The 23,746-nt window shown below is 38.5% G+C and overlaps 1 protein-coding gene and 1 long non-coding RNA gene across 3 annotated transcripts in view; one reads left to right on the top strand and one right to left on the bottom strand.

Annotated features, from left to right (window-relative positions):
• LOC148759230 (uncharacterized) overlaps positions 1-14,837 on the top strand; it is a 41,815-nt gene extending 26,978 nt beyond the window's left edge. The window contains exon 3 of one of the 2 annotated variants that reach the window (XR_016018036.1): positions 12,014-14,837. This is a non-coding gene — a long non-coding RNA (uncharacterized LOC148759230). Of the gene's footprint in view, positions 1-1,407; positions 5,926-12,013 lie in introns of those variants that run through there. The other variant, XR_016018034.1, reaches the window with a different exon arrangement.
• LOC148759231 (ankyrin repeat domain-containing protein 26-like) overlaps positions 1-20,389 on the bottom strand; it is a 28,108-nt gene extending 7,719 nt beyond the window's left edge. Inside the window, exons 1-7 of the mRNA XM_088788899.1 lie at positions 19,418-20,389; positions 17,915-18,064; positions 14,740-14,810; positions 14,306-14,399; positions 7,198-7,310; positions 5,889-5,943; positions 363-559 (exon numbers count right to left, since the gene is read on the bottom strand). Coding sequence (XP_088645025.1) covers positions 363-559; positions 5,889-5,943; positions 7,198-7,310; positions 14,306-14,399; positions 14,740-14,810; positions 17,915-18,064; positions 19,418-20,326 — 1,589 coding nt within the window. The 5' untranslated portion in view covers positions 20,327-20,389. The remainder of the gene's footprint in view (positions 1-362; positions 560-5,888; positions 5,944-7,197; positions 7,311-14,305; positions 14,400-14,739; positions 14,811-17,914; positions 18,065-19,417) is intronic.
• Positions 20,390-23,746: the final 3,357 nt, after the last annotated feature.

The following is a 23,746-nucleotide window of genomic DNA, read 5'->3' on the forward strand; positions in this document are numbered from 1 at the left end:
GTTTAAGTTGTTATAGTAAATAGTTACCTCATATTTAGGGAAATTTTGACAAGAAATTTTATAATAAATAGCGCTGTCTAAATCACAAAGCTTCAAAAACACTTTGCTTAGAGACTGGTAGATCAGATTAAGGCTATGAAAAGCGTGAGAAGGAAAAATACAGTCATGTAAAACCAAAAATGGGAGAGATGCATCCTGAACTAACATTTTAAAAGTAATTTATTCACTAACATCATTTTCCAAAATTATACTATTTAGTAAGCTTTCACTTCCTATTAATCTCGGGAATCTGCCTGGATAAAAATTAGACTTTAGAGGCAAATTAATGAGCTCGATTGATTTTTCTCTTTGTTTGGACTTACTTGTTTAGTTTCTTTTCCAAAGATGCTGTAACTTTTAATTCCTCTAGGTAGAGGCGCTTACATTCTTCCAATTCTATTTTAAAATGTTTCGCTTTGGAGAGTTCAGATTCCAGACGTTGAATTCTGACCTGCAGACGTTGAATTCTGTCACCACGGTCATTTAACGGGTCTACGTTTTCTTGACATGCTGCTTGTTCCTAAAGCCAACGGAAAGGATACATTTTAAAAATAATTATAACCTGAATAATTATAGTCTATTTGTATTCTTTAGTTTTAAGTCAATGATTTGGAGGGCAATTTAAATGTGAAAAAAGCTGAAGTTTAAAATACTTATCATCAATATGGAATGAAATACATCTGAATTATGAAAATATTTCGAATCATCTCATCTGACTGTTCCAATAAGAGAATCAATTTGAAATTTTAAAAATTGAACAATATGACTTAATAATCTAAGAGTATGGTGCAATTTTTAAATCACCCTTTTTCTTTATTTCCTAATAGTCTCGTTTTATATCAACTGGCCTTAAAAATAAAATCATTTTCCACAAAGAATGATTCTCAAAGATCAACTGAGTGATAATAGTGATGGGAACTGAAATATCAAGAAGGAGAGGCAAATCCCACCTTAGTTCCAGAAATCTGAAAATAAAAAAGTACCCGCTGTGAACGGAATAGGGGAATGACGTACAATACGTATATCCAAACGTCATCTGCAGTGAAATGAATTAAGGCATGGTAATCAGTGAATTAACCTGTAAAAACAGATTTAAAAAATGTTTTCTACTACATCCTGTCTTGCTCAGTCTTCAATATCCCAGAATTTTTAGTGTTCTGCTTCATGCTTTTCTACCTCATTCGTGACTATATGAATTTTGAGGCTCAATAATTTTTATCTCCTCTTCTTTTTATTCTCTAGTTTTTCACATGACTTTTGTACTCCTTTATAGATAATAACTCCTGTTAAGATTGATTTTCTTCAACAAGATGTAGACATCCTTTTTAAAAAACTGTTTAAAACAAATTGTGTTTGTTTCCAATCTAGTTGTGGGATGCACAGCTCAGCTCCAAGTCAAATCGTTCTCTTCAATCTACTAGTTATGGCGGGTCCAGCTCACTGACCCATGCGGGAAACGAACCGGCAACCTTGGTGTTATGAGCACTGCACTCTAACCACTGAGCCAACCGGCCACCCACCCACCGGGGGCTCAGCTCCAAGCTCCAGCCATTGTTTTCAATCTAGCTGTGGAGGGTGTACCTAACTGGTGCATGTGGCAATCGAACCAGCGACCTTGGTGTTATGAGCACGATGCTCTAACCATTGAGCCAACTGGCCACCCCACAGATGGAGACATTCTGAAGATGCAGTTTCCAGTTTTGCTGTGAGATCGTCATTCTGAATGAGTAACATAGTATAATTTGGTTACGAAGGAAGTTGACTGAGAATAGTCTAACCCCAAACCAGTATCAACTTTTGAAATCAATTCAGTTGCAATAAAATGTCATCGATACTGTAGCAGAGTCTTAGAATGTGGAACCTTGAATTACTCAGAATGAAGAACGAACATAAAAGCACCAGGAGTCTCAAAAATGCATCCTTTACTGTCATCGACTTTGCCACACGACATCTGCACTTGATTTTCTACTATTTCTTGAATGCTTGTTTCATGTCTTTCTTCTATAAAATGACTATAAGTCACCTCCCAGTTGATAGTCTCTCACCTGTTCCCCATTTTAACTCTCCATAATTTCTTAAGAAGTTGTAGGGAGTTACAAGTAACTCATCCGAGTTACTTCGGCCTCTGTCAGCTACAAATGTTTCATGGCAATTTGAATTGCTTTCCAAGAAGAAATGATTCCCAAGGTTAAGGAGAAATCACATCTCACACTGTGAATGTTTAGTGAGATGAGCGCTACATTTTTTTCACCAACAACAAAAGTCTTAATTCGATAACGCTGTCTCGTAATCCTCTCTTACTTTCCAAGATATACGAGAACATCCTAAACAGCAATAGTAACAACAACAAATCTCCTGGAATTTCAGTGGAACTGAGCAGGGTAGAACTACTTTCCTGTAGATACAATGCTTATTTGGTAAGACGAGGTGAGTGGATATAGTGTTTTTAAAACATGCCTACAAATTCTTGACATTTCTCCATGAAATTCCCTCTCTTTTAATATGTGCTGGCCTTAGTGAGTCACTGGATTCTAGTGCATGGAATAGGGCAGAACTGCTGTGAGAATGCTATGTCTGAGGCAGGAAATGTGATACAGCTTCCATGTGACTTTGTCTCTCGAGAAGCTCGGCCTGAGAACCCAGCCACCAGCTGTGCAGAATGAAGAAGCCCAGGCCACACAGTCAGGCCTCCTATAGATGTTTGCGCTGCGACGGGCCCAGCGGATGTCCCGGGCAAAAGGCCGCTTCAACTGCTACATGTGTGTGTTACAGCCTTTAGATGATTCTCATTCGCAGCTTCATGGCCACCCAGCTGATGCCAAGTGGAAAAGAAATGAGCTGGTCTCACAGACCTTCATCCAACTGCATTCCTTTGGAACAAAACAGATGCTGTTTTGAGCCACTAGCTTTTGAGTTGGTTTCTTGAGCAGCAATAAATAACTGGCATTGTTACTGATATTCAAAATGGTGTGAGGCCACAAGGAATGCCATCTAAAGCCTGTAGGAGTGCCTTTGCACCAGGAGGGACGTGGAACCCGAAAGGATGTGGAGAAGAGTGAGAATGACAACCACAGGGCCTCCAAGAGACGCTTCTTGGGGGCTTGCTGGCCCCTGAAGAGGCTGACAGCAAGAGCTTCTCAGCCAGTGAAGAAAATGAGTCTGAAATCTGGATGAAAGGGAACTCTTGCTATGAAGTAACAAAGTAAAATCCATGAGATACATGAGCTAACGAAAGACTATGAACTGTAAAGGAACCAGGACATATTGTGTTCAAATATCTGTTTCCCATTTACAGCCTCTCCCACAGGTCCCGTTTCTGTTTCCCATTTACAGCCTCTCCTAAGGTCCCCACAGGGCAAATCATGCTAAAAGAAAGAAATGGCTTCTGGGTGAAGATCAAATTCCCTGTGCTCCCAGGAGGACATGATATAAGGATGAAGAGAAGAGTGTAAAACTCTTCCTCGAGACCTCAAAAGGGTTAAGGTGGGGCCTTAAATTCCTGGAAGGATCTACAGAGTATAAGAATTTTAAAGGCATGGTCCTGCAACAGCTACAGGAAGCCCAAGAGCTTCTCTCAAAACGATTTATGACGGTGGCTTTTCTAGTGGCACGAACCCCAATAACTCACACGCAACGCCAAGCTTTTAGGATGATCAAGTAGCAAACAACCAGCTTGTTACCTTGGACTAATAAAAACCAAGAGAGTGAAAACTAAGAGGAGGCCTGTGGGTCTTAGGCATTCGCGTGGAGGAATGATGCTGAGGAAAGGGCTGCAAGCACAGGTCATTTCTTATGAAAAGCACAGAACAAAGAGCTCACAGGCCACAGCAAAGGGCCATGGAGAAGCCCTGGCAAGGTTACCACTGAGTCCTAATCCAAGAACGGACAGCACACATCAGGCTGTATTTCAGAATTGCTATGGACTAAGGTGCCTTCCACTTTCCATTTCTGCAGGGGAAACTTCAGCAGTCGAGCAGAATGTTGGGTGTGTGGGTGGTAGATAACTTGTCCCTTCCATTCTCATGTTTTCATATTGAAAGGAATTGTCCTCAAGGGGCTTTATCCTAGAAACCAAAAACCAGGCCCTTCATCCCCATTTGCACCAGACTCACATGGTAAAATCTTAGACTCGAACCTGAGCCTGATGCCATAAACTTGAGACTTGTGGGGAGTATTGTGTAGGGATGAGTGTATTTTCCATGTGGGAGGAATATAAAGAATTGTGGACAGTGGATAGATCAAGCTGGTTTTTAAATGTGTCCGTAAATTTTGAAATATTCATTGCATAAAAACAGTCTAATATGGGTCAACATTAGTGACTTGCTCCTAATGAACAGAATATGTTGAAAGAGATTCCGTGTGAATTCCAAGACTCCTTCACAAAGGGCAACACTGCTCCTGTTGGTTATGTCTCTGAGGATCTGAACCTTGGAACCCAGCCCCGTGTTGTGGGGGGCTCGGGCCACAGTGCGAGCCGGCTGTTCAGGTGTGGGTGTCCCTGCTGTCTGCCCCAGCTAGAGTGCCGACCAACAGTAGGCACCAACAACCGGACACATTGCTGAACAGACTTTCAAATGATTCCAGCCACCAGCCATGGAGCTGCCCCAGTTGAAGCTGAGGGGAACAGAGACAGACGGCCCTGGCCACACTCTTCTTAAGTATGGATTTGTGAACCAAATAACTGTGGTTTATTTCAGCCACTCCATTGGGGAGTTAAGGAAAAAATAGACACAACTTCTGGATTATAAAAAGATATAATAAGCAACATAACTTATGCAGTATAAATTACAGACATATCTTCTTTTATTGCACTTTGCTGTAATGCGTTTTGCAACTATTATTATTATTATTATTATTATGTTTTACAAATTGAAAGCTTGTAATAATCATGCATAAAAAAATGCTATGCTTTAAAGGACACATTGAAAAACTAAAAAGCAAGCTAATGAAAGGGAGAAATATTTGAAAATCCTGTATGTGATAACTAATTTGTATCTAGGTTATACAAAGATTCTTACAATTCAGCAAGAAAAAGACTATCCAATTTTAATGGGCAATGGAATTGAATAATCAATTCTTCAAGGAAGATATATGAATGGATAATACGCCTGTGAGAAGATTGCTCAGGATCGTTAGTCATCAGAAAAAAATAAATCAAAACCACAATATGGAGCAGAGAGTACACTAGTGGTTCCCTAGGGCTAGGAAGAGTGGGAAGGGCAGACTGGCACACAGTGAAAGCTAACAGGTACAAGGATACTTTCCAGGGTCATGAAAATGTTCTAAAACTGCTTGTGATGACCACTGCATAAAGCTTTGAACACACTAAAAGCACTGCACTGGACAGTTTAAATGAGTGAACTGCATGCTATGTTCAGTATATCTCAATCAAGCTGTTACGAATGAACGGAAGGAAGGAAGGAAGGAAGGAAGGAAGGAAGGAAGGAAGGAAGGAAGGAAGGAAGGAAGGAAGGAGGGAAGGAAGGAAAAAAGAAACAAAGAAAGAAAGAAAGAAGAAAGAAGCTGATTTGGAGCCAGTGCTTTGGGGGTCATGCAACAGAGTCCTTCTTGGCTTTAGATAACTAGCCAGGGTTGAGACATAGGAGAGGTAACAGAATGCCCTTTTAAAGAAAAATTATATAGAAAAATAGCGGTCTTTTTCACTGCTTCTGTCTATGAAATTAAGGAAAAATCTATATCATACTGCTAAAAGCATTGAGTGGTTTATATTTCCCCAAATTAAGTGATTTTTGGGTTCCAAACGGATTATAAATTACCTTCTGTTTTAACCTATTTTTCTGAATATCCATTTCTGATTGATTGGGTTCTAAATCTCCAAGGACACTAACCTCTCCATTTTGATTGTCATGTAGCATCCTTGTATTCTGAAAGAGTGTCTTCAGTCTGCAGAATTGTAGAAAATGAGTAAGTCAAATTCTTTAAGACAAATATTTAATAATTATTTAAAGAGAGATTATGTCTATCATACAAAATAAACAAACCTATAAATTATGAACCTCTCCTATTTATTCCAGTATAATAGTTTGAGAGCATACTTATTAAATTATAATCTTAAATGAGTAACATAAAACAATTGTGATACATATGATACAGACATCATATTGTAACGATGAAAGGTTCTTATAATTAAAGTATTATTAACATCCGCTTAAGATTGTTAGTATCAAACGTTACCCTATTATTAAATATCAGCTATAAAGCAGAGATCAGTATCAAAGGTGAAGAAGGAAAGTATAATATATGTGGGTGTTTCGAAAAGACAGAAAAATACCATTCGGAGCCTACTGACCACAGTCTACAGGAAGAAAAGAAATCATTCAAAATAGAAAGAGAAACCAGAAGGAAAAATCTGGTCAGAGTGGAAAGGAAAGGGGCAGGGCTTTAGAAGAAAGGACACTGGAGAGATAAGGTGTAACAGTCTCTTCAAGTCTGTTTTAAGAAGAGATCTTTGCCAGCACAATTTAATAAAATGAGAAGAATCCAAAACAATGCAGAGAAAGACAGTGACATGAGGGAAAATAAACACTGAGGAGAATCAGAGAAAAAACTTCATTCAGTTTGCAGCAAGGGCACGCCACGTGCGGGCTTCCCAGATGTTGGGAAACTTCCATTATTATCTGAGTGAGACGATTACTCATCTCATTCTTCTTTAGGTTATACATCTGGTTTGGTATGTATGACATGTTTTATAACTGAAAAAAGTAGAAAGAACACAGAAGCCAAATCAATAACACTTCTGATGATGTTAAACAAAACCACAGATAGGTTTTTAGACATTAAACTGTTAGAATGCCGAAGGGAAGAACACTATTAAAGAAGGAAAGATTACCAAAGAGAGCAAAGACATCTTGCAGAAATAAAGATTCAAGGGAGACCAGGAAGAGCGCAGTTGACAGTATATGCAAAAGACACTGTCATTATAGTTACAGGAATCATTAAAGAGTAGGTATAACATTTTGGCATTCACACAAGTTTGATTGTGCTGTGAGTTTCTGAAGTAAATTTTTAAGTAGGACAATGTGTTTAACTATGAAAATTACAGATATGAAATACATTTGTACTTAGGTTTTCATCAAGGAAGAGTTATAGTTAAATAGTAATTAATGGTTGACATGATCTGAAATATCAAAACCTTACCTGGTAACCTCTTTCTCTAATCCATCATTTGTCTTCTTTTGTTGATTCAAATCATATTGCAGAGATTCTGTTAACTTCTTATAGTACTCTAATTGTTTCTTTCCATCCTGAGACTTTGAAAAACATTTTTAAAGAAAGTTAGTTTTGAAAATCTAGAGACTCACTTCTTTCTTTAAAATATTATTCCTCATGAGTTCATTAGTAATATGTGTAGACAGGTGTATAAAATGTAGTTTATAAACCTGATGCCAGTAAGGACAGATTTCAAAAACAATGACTTTTCTTAAAACAGCTCAAATTGATTTTACAGTGTCATCATTGGTTTCCTGGAATTTAAATTGCCAAACTTTCTTAAAAACAGAGGTTTACACATGTAAAAATACTAAGTGTTAAACCTGATTTAAATAGTGGCTTATTTACATTTCGGTTTGTAGAAATGCCCCCAGAGACATTTTCATCTACAGCTCAAGATTTTCCAGGGTTTATGGAATCACATTTTTCTACGATAATCACTGAAACTTCCCTGCAGTCCACCTTACATTATTGTGATCATCTGACATGAGCATCAGATGAAGACTCTCATTCTCTGTAAGCGTTCTTCCATAGGTTTCAATTTCTCCGTTTCTAGTAAATATTTTTCTCTTTAACTATAGTTCATCTCCTCTATGTTATATAAAAACAAAACTGTTTCTTGATTCCTGTCACTTTTTCTGTCATCCTGTTTTTCTCCTTGGACTCTAACCCTCTTTAATGTGTGGCCTCATCCCCAGGTCCATATTTTCGCCACTTATTCTCTTCTTTTACAGAAGAATCTGACTTTCTGCCCTTATAACTGCGCTAAAACAGTTTTCAGGGTCATCTCCTTCTTTAGTCCTTATCCTGCTTTACTTCTTCGCAGCAACTGATGAAGATGCCCACACCATTTCTGTGGTCTTCTCAGCCCAACTCTTTTCTAAACAGTAGCCCTGATAGTCAGTCCTTGACCCTTTTCTATTCCTCTTTTTAAATGCTCTCAGCTCCCTACATCCCAGTGCTTCAAACCCCATTCCCTCATCTACACTGGCAGCCCTCACCCCCTTACTGAGGTCTTCTGTAGGTTCTTTTTTCCCCTCGAGTCCCTCATAGACAGCGCCCTCAACCACACACTCATAAACCATGACTTGCTATGGATCGGCTCATCTTGTACATTTTACGGGGATTCTTACCACTGTTACTGTGAGCGTAGCGTTATTTTCAGATCTTGGCAGCTCCTCACCCTTAGCATGCTGACCAGCATACTTTGTCCTGCTTTTCTCTCAGAATGCATAAGTTTTTCATAAGCTTCACATTGTCCGCTATTCGCCTTTCCATGTTTGTTTGCTCTTTTGAATAACTTCCTATTGCTTCGGACCTGACCTGACCTGACCTATGGAAGTGTTCTGAAATTCCTTTCACAAGTACACCCCTTATCTTGTTGGAAGGCTTGTCAGCTGGAACTACCTTTTCTTCCCAGTCCAGATGCTTCCTCTCAACATTGTGTGAATCAAATATCTTAACCCAGGTAATATCTCACCTGGGGGGAATCCTGACATGAGAGTCTTCTAGAGAAGTGAGGGCTATTGATCGAATTCGTTGAAACCTGTCGTAATTAAACTTTTGATTTACACGGTAGAGCTTATGGTGGCTGATAATTTTGTGGCGATGCTAATTACTTCCCCTAGGAATCTATAGTCGCTCATTATTTTGGTATTGTAAGGGACTGTTAGCATGAGAACTGCTACTTTAGCATAAGAACTGCTACCTTAAAGTTAAGATAGGGTTAACAGCCCTGAGCTTAAAATAACCTAATGGCCTAATTGTTATGTGAGACCATATGCCTAACAGCTTCTCTCCTGTTCTCTGAAGAAGCAATGGAGGCTTTTGTAGTTTATCTATAAACTAACTCTTTGAAGCACAGTTCAACGTGCACTCTCTAAGCACAGCTCAACGTGCACTCCCTAAGCACAGCTCAACGTGCACTCCCTAAGCATAGCTCAACGTGCACTCTCTAAGCACAGCTCAACGTGCACTCCCTAAGCACAGCTCAACGTGCACTCCCTAAGCACAGCTCAACGTGCACTCCCTAAGCATAGCTCAACGTGCACTCTCTAAGCACAGCTCAACGTGCACTCCCTAAGACTGAAAAAAATGACTTAATGCCTTAGCTATGTGAGAACTGTAGGTTAACCTGTACTCCCTAAAACTACGGAAAATTACTGAGTGCCTTAGAAACGATATAAAAACCCTTAGCTTTAAGGGCTGGGGGTCCTTGTTAAAACCCGCTGCGTCGGGCAGAGACGGGGACCCCAGCTAGCTGGAAATAAACCTCGCTGTGTAACTTGCATTATCGTGTCCTCTGTCTGTCTGAGGGGGGGCGATTCCAGGACTTAACAGTATAAGCTTAATCAGTTTTAGGTATGCTTACAACAAATTTTTCGATTTTTTGACATTCAGTATTATTTTACATTAATTTCATGTGTACTGCACAGTGGTTAGAATTTATATAATTTAAGAAAGTGATCCCCCTGACTCGTGCAGCACCCACCTGGCACTGTACGGAGTTATTGTGATAGTATTAACTATATTCCCTATGCTTTACATTACATCCCAATGACTATTTAGGAACTACCAATTTGTACTTCTTACTACCTTCACCTTTAGCACCCTGCTCCTAACTCCTCTCCCATCTATCACCCTAAATTATCGAGTACTCATCTGATGCCATGCGTTGCTATTACAATATTATTGATATATTCCTTATACTATATCCTGGATCTCCATGACTAGTTTGTAACAACCAATTTGTACTTTTTAATCTCTCCCCTTTTAACCCACTTCACGAACCCCCTTCCAGCTGGCAACCAACAAACTATTCTTTGTATGTATGAGGTTTTTTTCTGTTTGTTCTGTTCTTAAATTCCACTGATAAGCAAAATCACATTGCATCTGTATTTCTCAATTTGACACACTCCACTCAGCACAACACCCTCCAGGTCCATCCATACCGCCACAGATGACCAGAACCCATTTCCTTCCATGGCCAAGCAATATTCCATTGCATGTATGTATCATCTCTTCTTCATCCATTCATCCATTGATAGGCCGCATGCACATCTTGGCCATTGTAAGGAATCCTGCAGTGAACATACTGATGTACACATCGCCTCGAATTAGCATTTTTCGGTTTCTTTGGATAAATACTCTGAAGTGGGATATCTGGGTCATTCTTTGACTCTTGTGATAGCCTTTGTTTAAAAGTCTATATTGTGTGATATAAGCATTAGTCCCACAGCTTTTTAAATTTCATGTTGTTTTCGTGAAATATCTTTTTCCATCCCTTTATTTTCAGTCTCTGTGTCTTTTGATCTGAAGCCAGTCTATCGTAGGGAACATATGTAAGGATCTTATTTTCTTATCTTTCAGCCACCTTGCGTTTTGACTGGAGCATTTAATCCATTTACACGTAAAATAATTGTGCGTAGATACATAGTTACTGCTATTTTATGATTGATATTTTTGTTTTTCCTTTTTTGTTCCTTTTAAAGAAGTCCCTCTAATGTTCCTTATAATACTGGTTTGGTACTGATGAACTCCTTTAGTTTTTGTTTTGTTTTGTTTTTTCCTCCAGAAAGCTCTTTATCTGTCCTATGACACTTAATTATAGCTTTGCTGGGTAGACAAATCTTAGCTGTAGGCATGTCTTCATCACTTTGAATATTTCTGCCAATCCCTTCAGGCCCACGAAGTTGCTCTTGAGAAATCAGCTGCTACTCTTATGGGTGCTCCTTTACAGATTACTAAGAGCCTTTTTCTTGCTGTTTTCAAAAGTCTTTATTTGCATCTAAACTTTGGCATTTTAATTTTGACGTATCTTGGTATGGGCCTGTTTGGGCTCATCTTCTTTGAAACTCTGTGATTTCTGGGCTTATATGTCCATTTCCTTCACCAAGTTAGGGAAGTTTTCAGACATTATTTCTTCAAGTACATTTTGAACCCCTTCATTTCTTTCTTCTTCTCGTACTACCCGTATGATGAGACTGTTGTTATGCTTGACATTCTCAGAGTTCCCTTAAGCTATCCTCATAGTTTGGATTCTTTTTGCTGGTCTCATTGGGTAGTCTCTGCTACCATAGCTTCTAAATCGCTCATGCGATTCTCTGCTTCATCTAATCAGTTTTCATGCCCTTGAAGACATTCGCTTTTTCAGTTATTTTATTCTTCACTTATGACTGGTTCAATTTTTTTTGTTTTCTATCTTCATTTTTGTGTTTCCTATCTGTTAGTTGAAGTTCTCCTTGAGGTCACTGAGCATCCTAACAACCAGTGTTTGGAACTCTGCATCTGCTAGATTGCTCTTCTCTATCTTGCTCAGTATTTTTCTGGAGGTTTGCTCTGTTCTTTTATTTGGCATACGTTTCTTTGACTCCCCATTTTGGCTTCCTCCCAGTGTTTGTTTCTATGTATTTGGTAGGGCTGCTGTGTCTCCCAGACCTATTGGAGTGTCCTCACGTAGTAGGTGTCCTGTGGGGCCCAGTGGCACGTACTAGCTGTTAACTAGACCCGGGTGCTATAGCAGTGTCCTTTGTGTGGGTTGTCTGTACTCTCACGTTGTAGTGCAGCCTTGGTTGCTGTTTGCATGTCAATGGGAGGTATTGATTGTCAGACTGTTTGGTTGAGGACTGACCATGACTACAGTGGAGGAGCTGTTTTTGCAGGGGCTGCCCCTATAGAGCAGGATTCGCTGTAGCATGGCACTGGTGTCTACCCTGTATACACTTTGGTTGTATCTTCCTGGCAGGCACCCCGGTGATGCTCCCGCTCTGTCCAAAGATGGCCTCCAAGTATGTCAACCCTAGGGACTCCTGGAAGCGGCCCGGCCACAGGCCTAGTTCAGCTGCAGCCTGTGTCCTGCCCAGGGCTACCTAGCTTGACCACAAAGCAGGATGCAGATGGCTGCCACCCGCACCGGCTTTGGAGGTGCCTGAAGAGTTCCAGTTGTGAACCACAGCCAGCTTCCACTAGTGCCATCTTGGGTCTGCACAGCAAGAGGTAAAGGTCAGCTGAAGCCACACACTGCTTGTTTGGGTTTTGTGAAAATTTGAGAGGTTTTAGGAAAGTCTGCAGCACGAGCCAAGACAGGATGTTTTTTTTTTTTTTTGGAAACACCACTGGAAGCAGCTTGGGTTTGCTCCCTAGTTAGGTGGGGCAGGTTCTCAGGGATTCACCAGGGTGGGATGGACATTGTTAGCCACGTTGATGTAGACTCAAGAGATGGCGGCTCCCATGTCTCACACCGCAACGGGTGATGGATCAGTTCAGAAAGAATGGATTCTACAAGCACCTCTGTGTGGGAGAAAGCTCCCCTCCAGCCGTCAACCTAAAGCCAGAAAACGTATTTCCTTTCCTTATGTCCCTGACATCTTTTGAGCTACTGCCCAGAGTTGGAGCTCAGAGCAAGTGAGTCCCTCAGTTAGTAATCCCATTCCCAAGTCCTTTAAGAGAATTGACTGGGACTCTAGCCATCCTTCATCTCACCCAGCCACTGGTTTCCACACCCAGAAGTTATGGGGACATCTCTCTCCAGCACTGGAATCCTGGGCTAGGATGCCTGGTGTGGAGCTGGGACCACTTGCACCTCCAGGTGGACCACCGCATCCATGATATCCCTCCCGATTTTTAACAGTCAAACAGGGGTCTGGCATCAGCTTGTTCTGTTTTTCTGCCCCTCCTACCAGTTTCGAGGTGACTTCTTCTGTATGTCCTTAGTGGTAGGACGACTTTGGTTGAACTAGACTTCAGGTGATGCTCAGTGATGATTGTTCTGTAGTTTAGTTGTAATTTTGATGTGGTCATGAGAGGAGGCAAGCATGGCATTTACCTACTCTGCTATCTAGACCACAAATCCCCAATTTTTCAATTTTTGATACCTTAATAGATTTCTTTATAAAACTGCCATGTGACAACTCCTGGAACTAACATTCACGTAAGACTCCTTTTCAACACATTATCATGTCACTCATATGAAAAGTATGCTAACGTAATGTGACTTAATTGACAAGAAGTCTAGACAAAAATTTTTTTCAAAGTTTCTTTGGCCACAAAAAGGACCATCAGCACAATCTTCTGTTTCCCTTGATGGGCATGTCTGTCTAATGAAATTGCTTAGACCTGGCTACTGTGACTGAAATACACCAGCTGGAAGGTACATCTACGTCATTGGTCCACCACAGGGGTCACAATGCGATCTTAGGATGGGAAATCCTAGGGAGCCTCTCCTCCAGAGGACAGGAGGATGTCAGGGGAATGTTGTTCTGCTTAGGAAATAGTGATACAGTTTTCCCTGTCCATCGGGAAATTGTCATCCTGGATGACACATCAATCTTTTCTGACATCGAACTGTTAAATCTTTAAAAGAGTATGATTAACTCAAGTGAATGGAAAAAGATTAGTTTCTAAACTTGCAAAGCTAGGAGCACTATGTTACTATGTAAGGCCTTGATTGGACGTTCATTTCTACTTTTACACTTGCATCTGTTTTCTTTTTCAAAATCCAACAAAGAGAAAAGTATATTCTTTTCAGGAAACATTTGCACAATGACCCAGTATTCTTTAATGATGAAGAAAACAAATTAGAACATTAAAAGTAATTTGTTCTCCAAATCTCACTAAAGGGTTTACATTTCAAGGGAAATTCAGAATTCTGGATCAAATCCTTACTCAAATGCCTGGACTCAAACAGATATTTGTAGTCCGATGTTTGTGACAGCATAATTAGCAACAACCAAAAGTTGGAAAAACCCAAATGTTGGACAAACGAAACGATAAATGAAACGTGGTATACATCAAATATTGCCTTTAGACTATCGCAATCTTTTTTTATAAAATTCTTACCACAAAAATCATTAATTTTATGAACTGAGATTTCTTTCTCTGTGGAGAGGAATTACATTACTCCCAGCAAGTAGTATCAACATGGATACGGTACTTTTATTAACGAGACTGTTCTTATTGTCTAAAATAGTATTATATGCTACTATGACAGACATAAAAATTCCTTTGCAGTATGACAGAAATGAAGAGACTAACTTACCAAGCTTGTACCTGACAGGTTCCTGCGAAGGTGTTCGATTATGCCCTCTAGCTTTTTATTTATCGTTTTTATGACAGCATTTTGAGTTTCAAGCCTAAAGTGAATATTTTGACATAATTATTCTCACACATTGACTTTAAAGCATACCACATAATCTCTGAACAAATATCTGAAGGTGCAACTACATAAAATCTTACAAATTCAAAAGCGCATGATTTGGCAATTGTGCCATTTTTCTAGTTGTGAATTGTGGATAATGTGCAAAAGTAGAGATAATGTACACAAATTACTCTTTTCAAGGTAGCTCAAAGCTGACATTTTGACCCAGCTTCACACTCATGTGTTTATTGTTATAACTGATCTAATTGTCATAATACACTACACGTCTGCTTTATAAATACTCAAGGTACTTTCTGTGCTGCTTTAAATTATACCTTTGCACATGATCTTGGATCTTCTTGGTACATTGCGCATCCTCTGCATGTCGGGCACTTGCTTCTTGCTGCTAAAATAAAGAAAAAGTGATGTTGAAGTACTGATGATCTATGACATCTGACAATTAAGTTCGCAAACTTGTTGCATGATGTTGCTCCCCCTTTTTTTTTATATGTGTGAGGGATTGTTCATTATGAATTTCTACCAACTGGACAAACAGTTAACCAAGTTTACTCTTTGGAAGTGCTGAAACGGTTGTGTGAAAAAGTTAAGACGGCCTGAACTTTTAGCCAACGACTCATTGCTCTTGTATCACGACAATGCACCAGCTCACATGGCGCTGTCCGTGAGGGAGATTTTAGCCTGTAAACAAATAACTGTATTACAACACCCTCCCTACTCACCTGATCTGGGCCCAATGACTAAATATGTCATTACCCAAAGATAAAGAAAATATGGAAAGGAAGACTATTTGATGACATTCAGGACATCAAGGGTAATATGATGACAGCAATGATGGCCATTCCAGAAAAAGAGTTCCCAAATTGCTTTGAACTGTGAACTAGGTGGTGGCAACGGTGCATAGCTTCCCAAAGGGAGCTTTGTGACTGTAGTCATATTCAGCAAGGAGGTATGTAGCACTTTTTCTAGAATGAGTTCTCACACTTAATTATCATACCTTGTAGTACAAATGACCTGAGAAGTCACACATACTGTATTCCAAGCATCCCATCAACTCTAATTTTAAATATTCACGTACGTGAATTACCAGCCTATTCCAGAGAGTTTGAAAGCTAACAGGCTACTCTTGGGGGCAGTCAGACAGTTCATGGAATAGTTTGAGGGGCAGTAATTAAACAAGAGCAAAATGCCTGGGCTTTTATCCCAAGTCCATCAGTTATTAGCTGGGTGACCTTGAGCAAAATACTTAAATTTTTTGGATCTCAGTTTCTTCATGTATAAAATGAGACAATAGTGGCATCTACCTCACTGGGATATGGGGAAGATTAAATTAGGGAACATATGTAATAGAAAAGGACACGGCACACAGTAAAATCAAAGGGTTTGCAGTTAGCATTATTAGTGTTGCTGTATTTTAAGTTCTAATACAATTTGATATTTTACACAGATGGGATGCCAATGGAAGTGGTCTGTTACACCAGTTACAGTGAAATCATTCATCAAACTATTGGCAATGTCAGCAAATGGGGAGCATTAAGCCCAGAATAGAACCCCAGTACTAAAATCCTTTTACCAATTCCACTAGCCAACAGTACATTTTCTCTGCTTGTAATAATTTATACGTTACTATGTCTCTGTACCACTCAGTGGGTAATGAGTAAGGACTGCAATGCAAATACCACCTCCTGGATTGAGCATACAATTTACATGACCATGAGAGGCAGGGTAAAGCCACTGACATGGAAATAACGGACTCTAGTGCCAAACCCAACTTCCCAAATCAATTCATTCCCAGCAACTGATTAGGTTGGGATGTGTTAGCAAGCACTCAGAAGAGTAGATGAAAGCACCATGCTCTGGCAGATCAGAAAAGGCATCCTCAGAACTGTACAGTAAGAACGTGCTATCAATCTGTACACCCTGTCTGGCTGCAGAGAGGAAGGGCTGGTTCCCTGTTATTTTATTTTTTTTATTTTCATGGAGGGGGGAAAACGACCATTTCATTGAACAATTTTCTATTAGATTTGTGCTTTCAATTTTATACATAATTGTGAGAAATACTTTCAGAATACAAGTTTAATTATATCAATGTCTCCAAGGGGAAGTATTGGTTTGGTATAAAATATTTAATTTTATCCTAACAACTGTTAAAGAAAACATTTTCAATTTATGCAAGGATAGGTGCCATCATATCAAATACTATTTCCCCTTAGACAAACTTATACTTAGAAAGACAGAATTCTCTTTCATGAAAAATTAAAACTATGTCAAATTTTGGGCTTGATTGCTCTGCACAGACTATCTGACAAGTTCTGAGGAACATGAGTTCAATGAGAATTGGAACAGTCAGAGAAAGCTTCACGGAGAGGTGAGACTGGGAGCGAGAAATCCGGGGGCAGGGAAATCAAAACATTGGCTTCCCCATAGCTTGTAAACTCGTGTTCATAGCAGAATTATTAACAGTCAAAAAGTGGAAACAACACAAAGTCCCATCAACTGATGAATGGGTATTTTGTCCACAAAGTGAAGTAATGTTGGGCAATAGGAAGAAATAGCTAACAATTGATATGTGCCACAACACGGTTGAACCCTGGAAATGAGATGTTACGTGAAAGAAGCCAGTCACAAAGGACCTCGTATCTTGTGATTCCATTTACATGAAACATCCAAAATAGGCAAATCTATAGAGACAGAAAGTAGATTGGTGGTTGCCTGAGGCTGGGAGAGACAGGAAGACGGGTGACAGCTAAGTGATGTGGGGTTTCTTTTGGGGGTCATGGAAATGTTCTATAATTGTGGTGATAGTTCCACAATTCTCTGAATGTAACAAGAGACATTGAATTGTATATTTTAAATGGCTGAAATATGATATGGGAATTGCATCCCAATGAAGATTAAAAAGGAAAAAAACAATAGTAAATCTAGATTATTTTCTTAATTCTCTATTGTGGGTGTGCATAATATAATGATCTACATATTTCTATACTTTTAAAATATTTCTAAAATGAAAACAAAATGAAGGAAATGCCTACTTCAACTGGTTTGTATAATGAACTTTCTGTACAAGTCAGACTGAAGTCCATGAAACATATGCCAATGCTGTAACCGTTCACAAAAGCGATGATAAGAAATAAGACAAATGTCTGAATTGTGCTAGTAAACATTATCTTCTGATCTTAAATGGCTGCTCATCGTGGTCATGGAGCTATCACTACAAAAGATTGTTTAGTAGGAAAAAAGTCTCTCGATTTCTATGAGGAACTCTGCCTATTTCTCAACGTTACCAAGGGTATAGACTACAAACACATACAATGCAAATAGCAGGATGGAAGCCAGAATTTAAGGAAGAAGTGCATTATAAAGATAATAAAATTATAATAAATTAAGTACAAGGAAAACACAAAAGAGAGCTGCCTTGAAAATCAGCATCCTAAAACACTTTATATTAATCAACTATCCATGAACTGTTGACAGGTTACATTTCACACATACCTGACTTGGGAGTTGCTCTAATGTCTTGAAATCCTGCCTCTCAGCTTCTGAATTCATATGCTGATGTGATCTAACCTGCAGTGAAGCCTCTGACTTAGGCAGTTTTTTTATGGTGTCCGGTAGCTCTCGTTGAAGTTGTCTCCCAACCACCTAGGAAGATGATTCTGTTAGTGATTTTATAATCCCATCTATTAAATTACGTTAAAATTCGCTAACTCTAACATATTAATACAATACATAGCTTGAAAAAGATCACCCCACGCATCAGTTCACCTTCTTTTCTTCTTTTGGACAAATTCTGTTTACTGAATCTGGGTAAGACACAGAAGGTGTGATCCTGCTGCCCACTCACTATTACGTAGGTTACTTGAACAACAGATTCAGCCCCACTCTCCACTTCCCCTGATGAAGCTGCAAAGCTTAACAATCTCCTGACATCTCAAGGGGAGCTAGGTATGTCGGTGGGACTAGTGGTAGTCAATTCTACATTGTGGAATGTTTTCCCCCTTTTTTATCACAGGTTTAAATTGACTTCACAGGTCCTCACGTATGCAGTCCACTGCTCACAACCTTCCAACAGATTCCTGTATCTTAGAAGAAAAGCGACTCATTCCACTGGTCTTCAGGGCCCCAGGTAACACGGCCTGGACCTCCCTTCCTGCTACACATGAATCCTGCCACCCCTCACTCGTCTGAAAATGGAGACCCAATGCCAAATTAATAAATCAGAGACCGCTGCAATTCTCTTTGAAATGGACAAACTTATGTCCAAATGATAGTAAATGGGCCTTGCGATGAGAAATATGAATTTGTAAAAATATTCAGAGACTATTATTCATAGCAGTGGGAAGATTAAATCAAGTAGAGTTTTGATAGAACTCCTCACATTTGTCCCAAATTATGATTTAATGAAAAATTAGCTGCCTTTAAAGAGGTCACAGTTCATAAGAATACATTATTTGAGACTGAAATAGTTCCAATTTATATCAAATTGACATGAATAAAAACAAAATTATACCAACTGAAATGTGGAAGAAACTACTGAGGGAAAGGGACAGCATCTACACTTCAGTTCATGGGGGAAATCTAGAATTAACTGTCTAGGTAATCCACTTAATTGAACCCTTATCTCTAAAAACTCTGTTTGCATAGGAGCATTTCCATTTATCTGCTTCATAATGGTACTGCAATGTGGTAACACAAAGATGAAAATTATTAGTGAAGCGGTCTAAGACTAAATCATTCATATCAATGTGTATCTATTAATAATTTATACCTTAAAATTTCATAGTCAACACAATGCCTTTACTCACAGGAAAGCACCTCACAGGTCTAAGTTTTATTGGCTGGATACAATGTATGCTTTTAAGCTGTTAGAGCAAATACATTTGTAATCTATGTATTTTTAATATTCAGCTAGTTTGCAACATTCAGCCATCATTAAATATTTGAACATTTAATTTTCTTTCAGGAAATTTGAAAACTATCTTTCTGGATACTTACTTCTCTTTCTGATTTATCCTTTTTATACTGGCACATTCTTCCATTCAAGTGATTCAATTTGTTGACAAAATCCTGACGCTCTTTCAACATACGATCTTGTTTTTCAAATACAGCTTGAAGCGCTTTTTTGAGCTGCTGAAGCTGCTCTTGAATATTCATTCCTGAGTTTTCCTTATTGTCACTTTTGTTGAACGCATCACCCAGTTGCCGTGGAAGAAGCATCTTTCCACTTTGCAGGTCAGAACCTTTCTCCTTTGGGGAGTCCGGCTCTCCAGTATATGTGCTCACTTTTCCTTGTTTCCTTTGATGCACGTGTTCAATTTTTTCCTCTTGACACTGAGTTTGGTTTGGGTCTTTCAGTACAGGTTCAAAAACCAATGTCCTTTCTCTGACAGCATATCTAGTGTGAGGGAGCTCAGTGTCTAAGCTATTGGATTTACTTTGAGCTTTAGAAAGTTGCTGAAAAAGAATCTCAGTGTTTTCTTTTAGGTTACACCTAGCAAACCTGATTTTGTCCATGAAATGCAAGCATTCATCTCTTAATCCCTGGAAAGCATTTCGTAGGTATCTTATTAATTGCTTATAAAGCTCATAATAATGGAGAGAAGCACTAGCCAGCATATAAAGGTCGGATTCCGCTTCTATTTTCAATCTTTCTTTGCTTCGACTTTCATTCTCCAGTTGAGAGTTCAGCATTGTATTCTCGGCTGTTGGAACATTAAGCTGTCTGTTATATTCAAATATTGTTTTTGTTAGTGTTTTGTCATTCAGTTTTATCGTCTTTTGAAGACGGTCATCCTTTTGTTTTACATTTGCAGTGTCCTCAAAGTATTTTTTTTCCATTTCCTGATTCTGAGGTTTCAGTGTGTCCAGTTGCAGTCTTAGTATGGCGATTTCATCCCGCAACATCTGATTCTCACGCAACAGGTCTTTTTCTTTTTCGTAACTCTCAGAAACCTAAGTAAAACAAAGGAGACTTGTAGCTAGCACTCAATGAAACGGCATATCATGATATCGTCTGAAATTAAAGAAGAACCTAAATGTTTATATAATGAAAAGGTTGCAATAAGTGGATATCCCATTGGAAAAACACAACATTGAATGCAAACCTCCAACTTTATACAAGCATAAATTCCCCAAAGTTAAAAAAAATTTAATGTAAGATGCTGAATCCATGAAAGTGAAAAAGAGAATTTTAAAATCATAAGAGAATTTTAAGAGTCTCAGAACTGGAAAGGCAGCAAACCCAGAAGGCATGAAATAAAAGAGTAAGAAGTTTGACTACATTTTAAAATAGAGGTTACCGTCTGAATATAAACCTATCCCACAGTGAGAGTATTCACTCTGCATATATTTGGACTGATTACATTTCCTAGAATTTTTTTTCCAAGAATACTCAAAATATATTTTACTTTTCTAATATTTTCAGAGTCACCTATGAGATTAAATCTACTAATCACTGATAAATCTAGGCATTGCGCTAAGCACTTCTTTATACATCAATGAACTCATTTCGTTATCACAATCTCAAACAGAATGATTAAAAAGAGGAGCAAGGTCAGGATTTTCCCCAGGACTTTGGACTCTACAATAGTATGCTTGCTGCTCTTCTAGTGTAAACATATAAATTCAAAAGACGCCTTAGATTTCAAAATACTCAGGGAAAATAAGCTAAAAATTATAGAGCTCTTCTTAGAAAATAGTGAGATTATTTGCTGCTGCAATAACTGTTATTTCCCTTTCATGATGTTGAAAGGAGAAATAAATGTGAAATAGGGGAAAATACACTGACTTCTTTGAATAAAATACTCACCGCTAAATTATCACTAAGTATGTATCGTGGCATCCAATATCTTCAAAAGTTCCTAGTACTGAAGTAGGACTCTACTGGGAGCAAATTGTTCCTTTTCTCAAAAGCAGGACAAGGAGATCTAAAAGACGGTCTCTGACCTGGCTATGCTTCTACTCCTTACAATCAGTGGAAGTGAAAACTAACCTCTCTGCTAACACAGCAAGGGGATGAAATCCCTGCCTCAAACTGAAACTTCTGTTCTCAGTAGCAATAGAGTTGAGATTGTAAAAAGCTCATTGATCCATGTAAAAAGTATTGAAAGCCTCCCCTATAGATGAGACATTGGGAACGTCACTACTTGATTGTTGGACATAAATGGATTTCAGTCAAGAATATCATTTATTGCAATGGACGGAAAATCTCACTTCCCCTAAAATACACACACACACACACACACACACACACCTTTAACATCCTCTAGAATTCCCATAGGTACAACATTGGTTTTCAAAATATGTCCATACACAAATACGCACACACATATTTGAAAATAACTAAACAAAATACCTCAGAATTCATTTTCTTAAGATTTATTTTTGTCTCCTTTTGTTGTTGAAGGCAATTGGTCAGAATTGCATCTTCTAATATTCTGTTGTCCTGTTCTTGAGAAAGTGGCCTCTGCGTGTCGTTTTCCTTTTGTACAACCTAGAGAATCGAATATGAACAAAGAAAAATTAGAATGTAACTAAAATTTAACTGTTAAAAATCTTAATCTACGTTTACTTATTCCTAAATTATTGGACTGTAAGTAGAAAGTGAAAAATAAGTTGCCTTAGTCTAAATTAGAAGAAAAACATGAACCCGCAAAACTAATTTTGTCACCGTTTGCACTAAACAATCGCTTATATGTTAAACCCACCCCAAAAATGAAATAGTAAATGATTTTTAATGGCACAGAGGCTTCCTCACTTAAAATAGTTCACCACACCACATCTTAAATAGTGAGCCCCTATAGTGAATTTAAGAATATCTTTTAAAGATTAATAACGGGAGAATAGGCAAACTTTAATTAGGAGCCCACATCATTAACATCAATCAGTAAGAGAAGTAAATTCCTACATATTAATACAAATTATACACTATGATAGTGTTATACATTGACATAGTTATCTGTTGCATCCAATTCTAACTTATTCAACACCCACTAATAAGAGCAGATCAAAAATTAAGTCACATTTACTGATTTCCTACACTGAAATGAAAGGAATTAGAAAGTTATTGTTTGTGCCCTAATAACCAAAGGTCCCATCCTGGAAAGCGTGATTCTCTTAAAAGTCAGTTGAGTTGATTGCATGACCCCATTCTCTCTCTGAATGTAGACTCAGACGTCCATTACACAGAGGTCACAAGGAAGAATCCATCTCTAACCTTGGCCTTAGTGACAAGCCATAGGGAACTGCACATTTTGAACCACTGACTCCTTTCACGTGAGCCCGAATCAGTGGCCATCATTTTCACATGGTTCATAATTTCAACTGTCTCATCACGTGATTCAATATTTGATGTTACTTTCTTTGTTATGTAAGGGAGTTATAAAAATTAAAGGAGCAAACAATATTCAGGACTTTATTATTATTATTTTTTGCCTCAATTCAAGGATAAAGTTGAGCTGTGAATATGTATAGATGCTAACAATATTTTAAGTTTTCTAACTAGTTCAAATGTTATACATATCATTCAATTATGACCGTGTGACTCTAAAAGGCTAGCTTGAAAGGTAATTTCAATTGGACTCTATTATATTATTAAAGCACAGAAAACCATATTATACTAGAAATTTAAGCTTAAATTTTACATACACGTGTGTAGTTCTTTTCATTTCCATCAAGCCTCGCTTGCCCTTCCTCCGATGTCATTCCTAGGTGTTGTCCTGCTGACAAGTCTACATATGAGTTAAAACGAACTACTTAGAACAGTCAGATAAAAGCTATCATCTTTATAGATACAGAAAATAACATCTTATCAATTGAGAGTTCAAATTAAGCGTAATCTTTTCCTGAATACTTTACTTTACTTAAGAAATACTTCTAATTAGCTCACACTTCAACAAACCATTTGGGTAATATGGCACAAAGTAAAAGGCATACAAACGTGTCAAAAATGAATCCACCAATTCATTCATTGAACATCGATGGAAAAACAATCAGAAACAAAACGCAATTTAGAAATACAGGACAAACATATCGAATCGCACTATATACTCTGTTCTCTACCTCGTAATTGTACCTTTTGAACAACACCCTAAGATTCAACTGCAACGTCATTCATTGTTTCCACAATGACTGTTACTTCTGATGCATGTATCTGTGTACACCCGTCCTTATATCTGAAATGTTTTCCTCTACTATTCTGAAAATTTCTTTTCACCATTGAGGATTCAGCACTGGGGTTTAAGGAAGAAGGGAGAGAAGAGGAGACAGACTGCGGACACAGCTGAGAAGGAAGTGCTATGCACTAAATTCTCAATGAATCCCAAT

The sequence above is a fragment of the Rhinolophus sinicus genome, chromosome 1 (assembly GCF_057876585.1).
Source record: "Rhinolophus sinicus isolate RSI-liver-muscle chromosome 1, RSI-T2T, whole genome shotgun sequence".
Classification (NCBI taxonomy): Eukaryota; Metazoa; Chordata; class Mammalia; order Chiroptera; family Rhinolophidae; genus Rhinolophus; species Rhinolophus sinicus.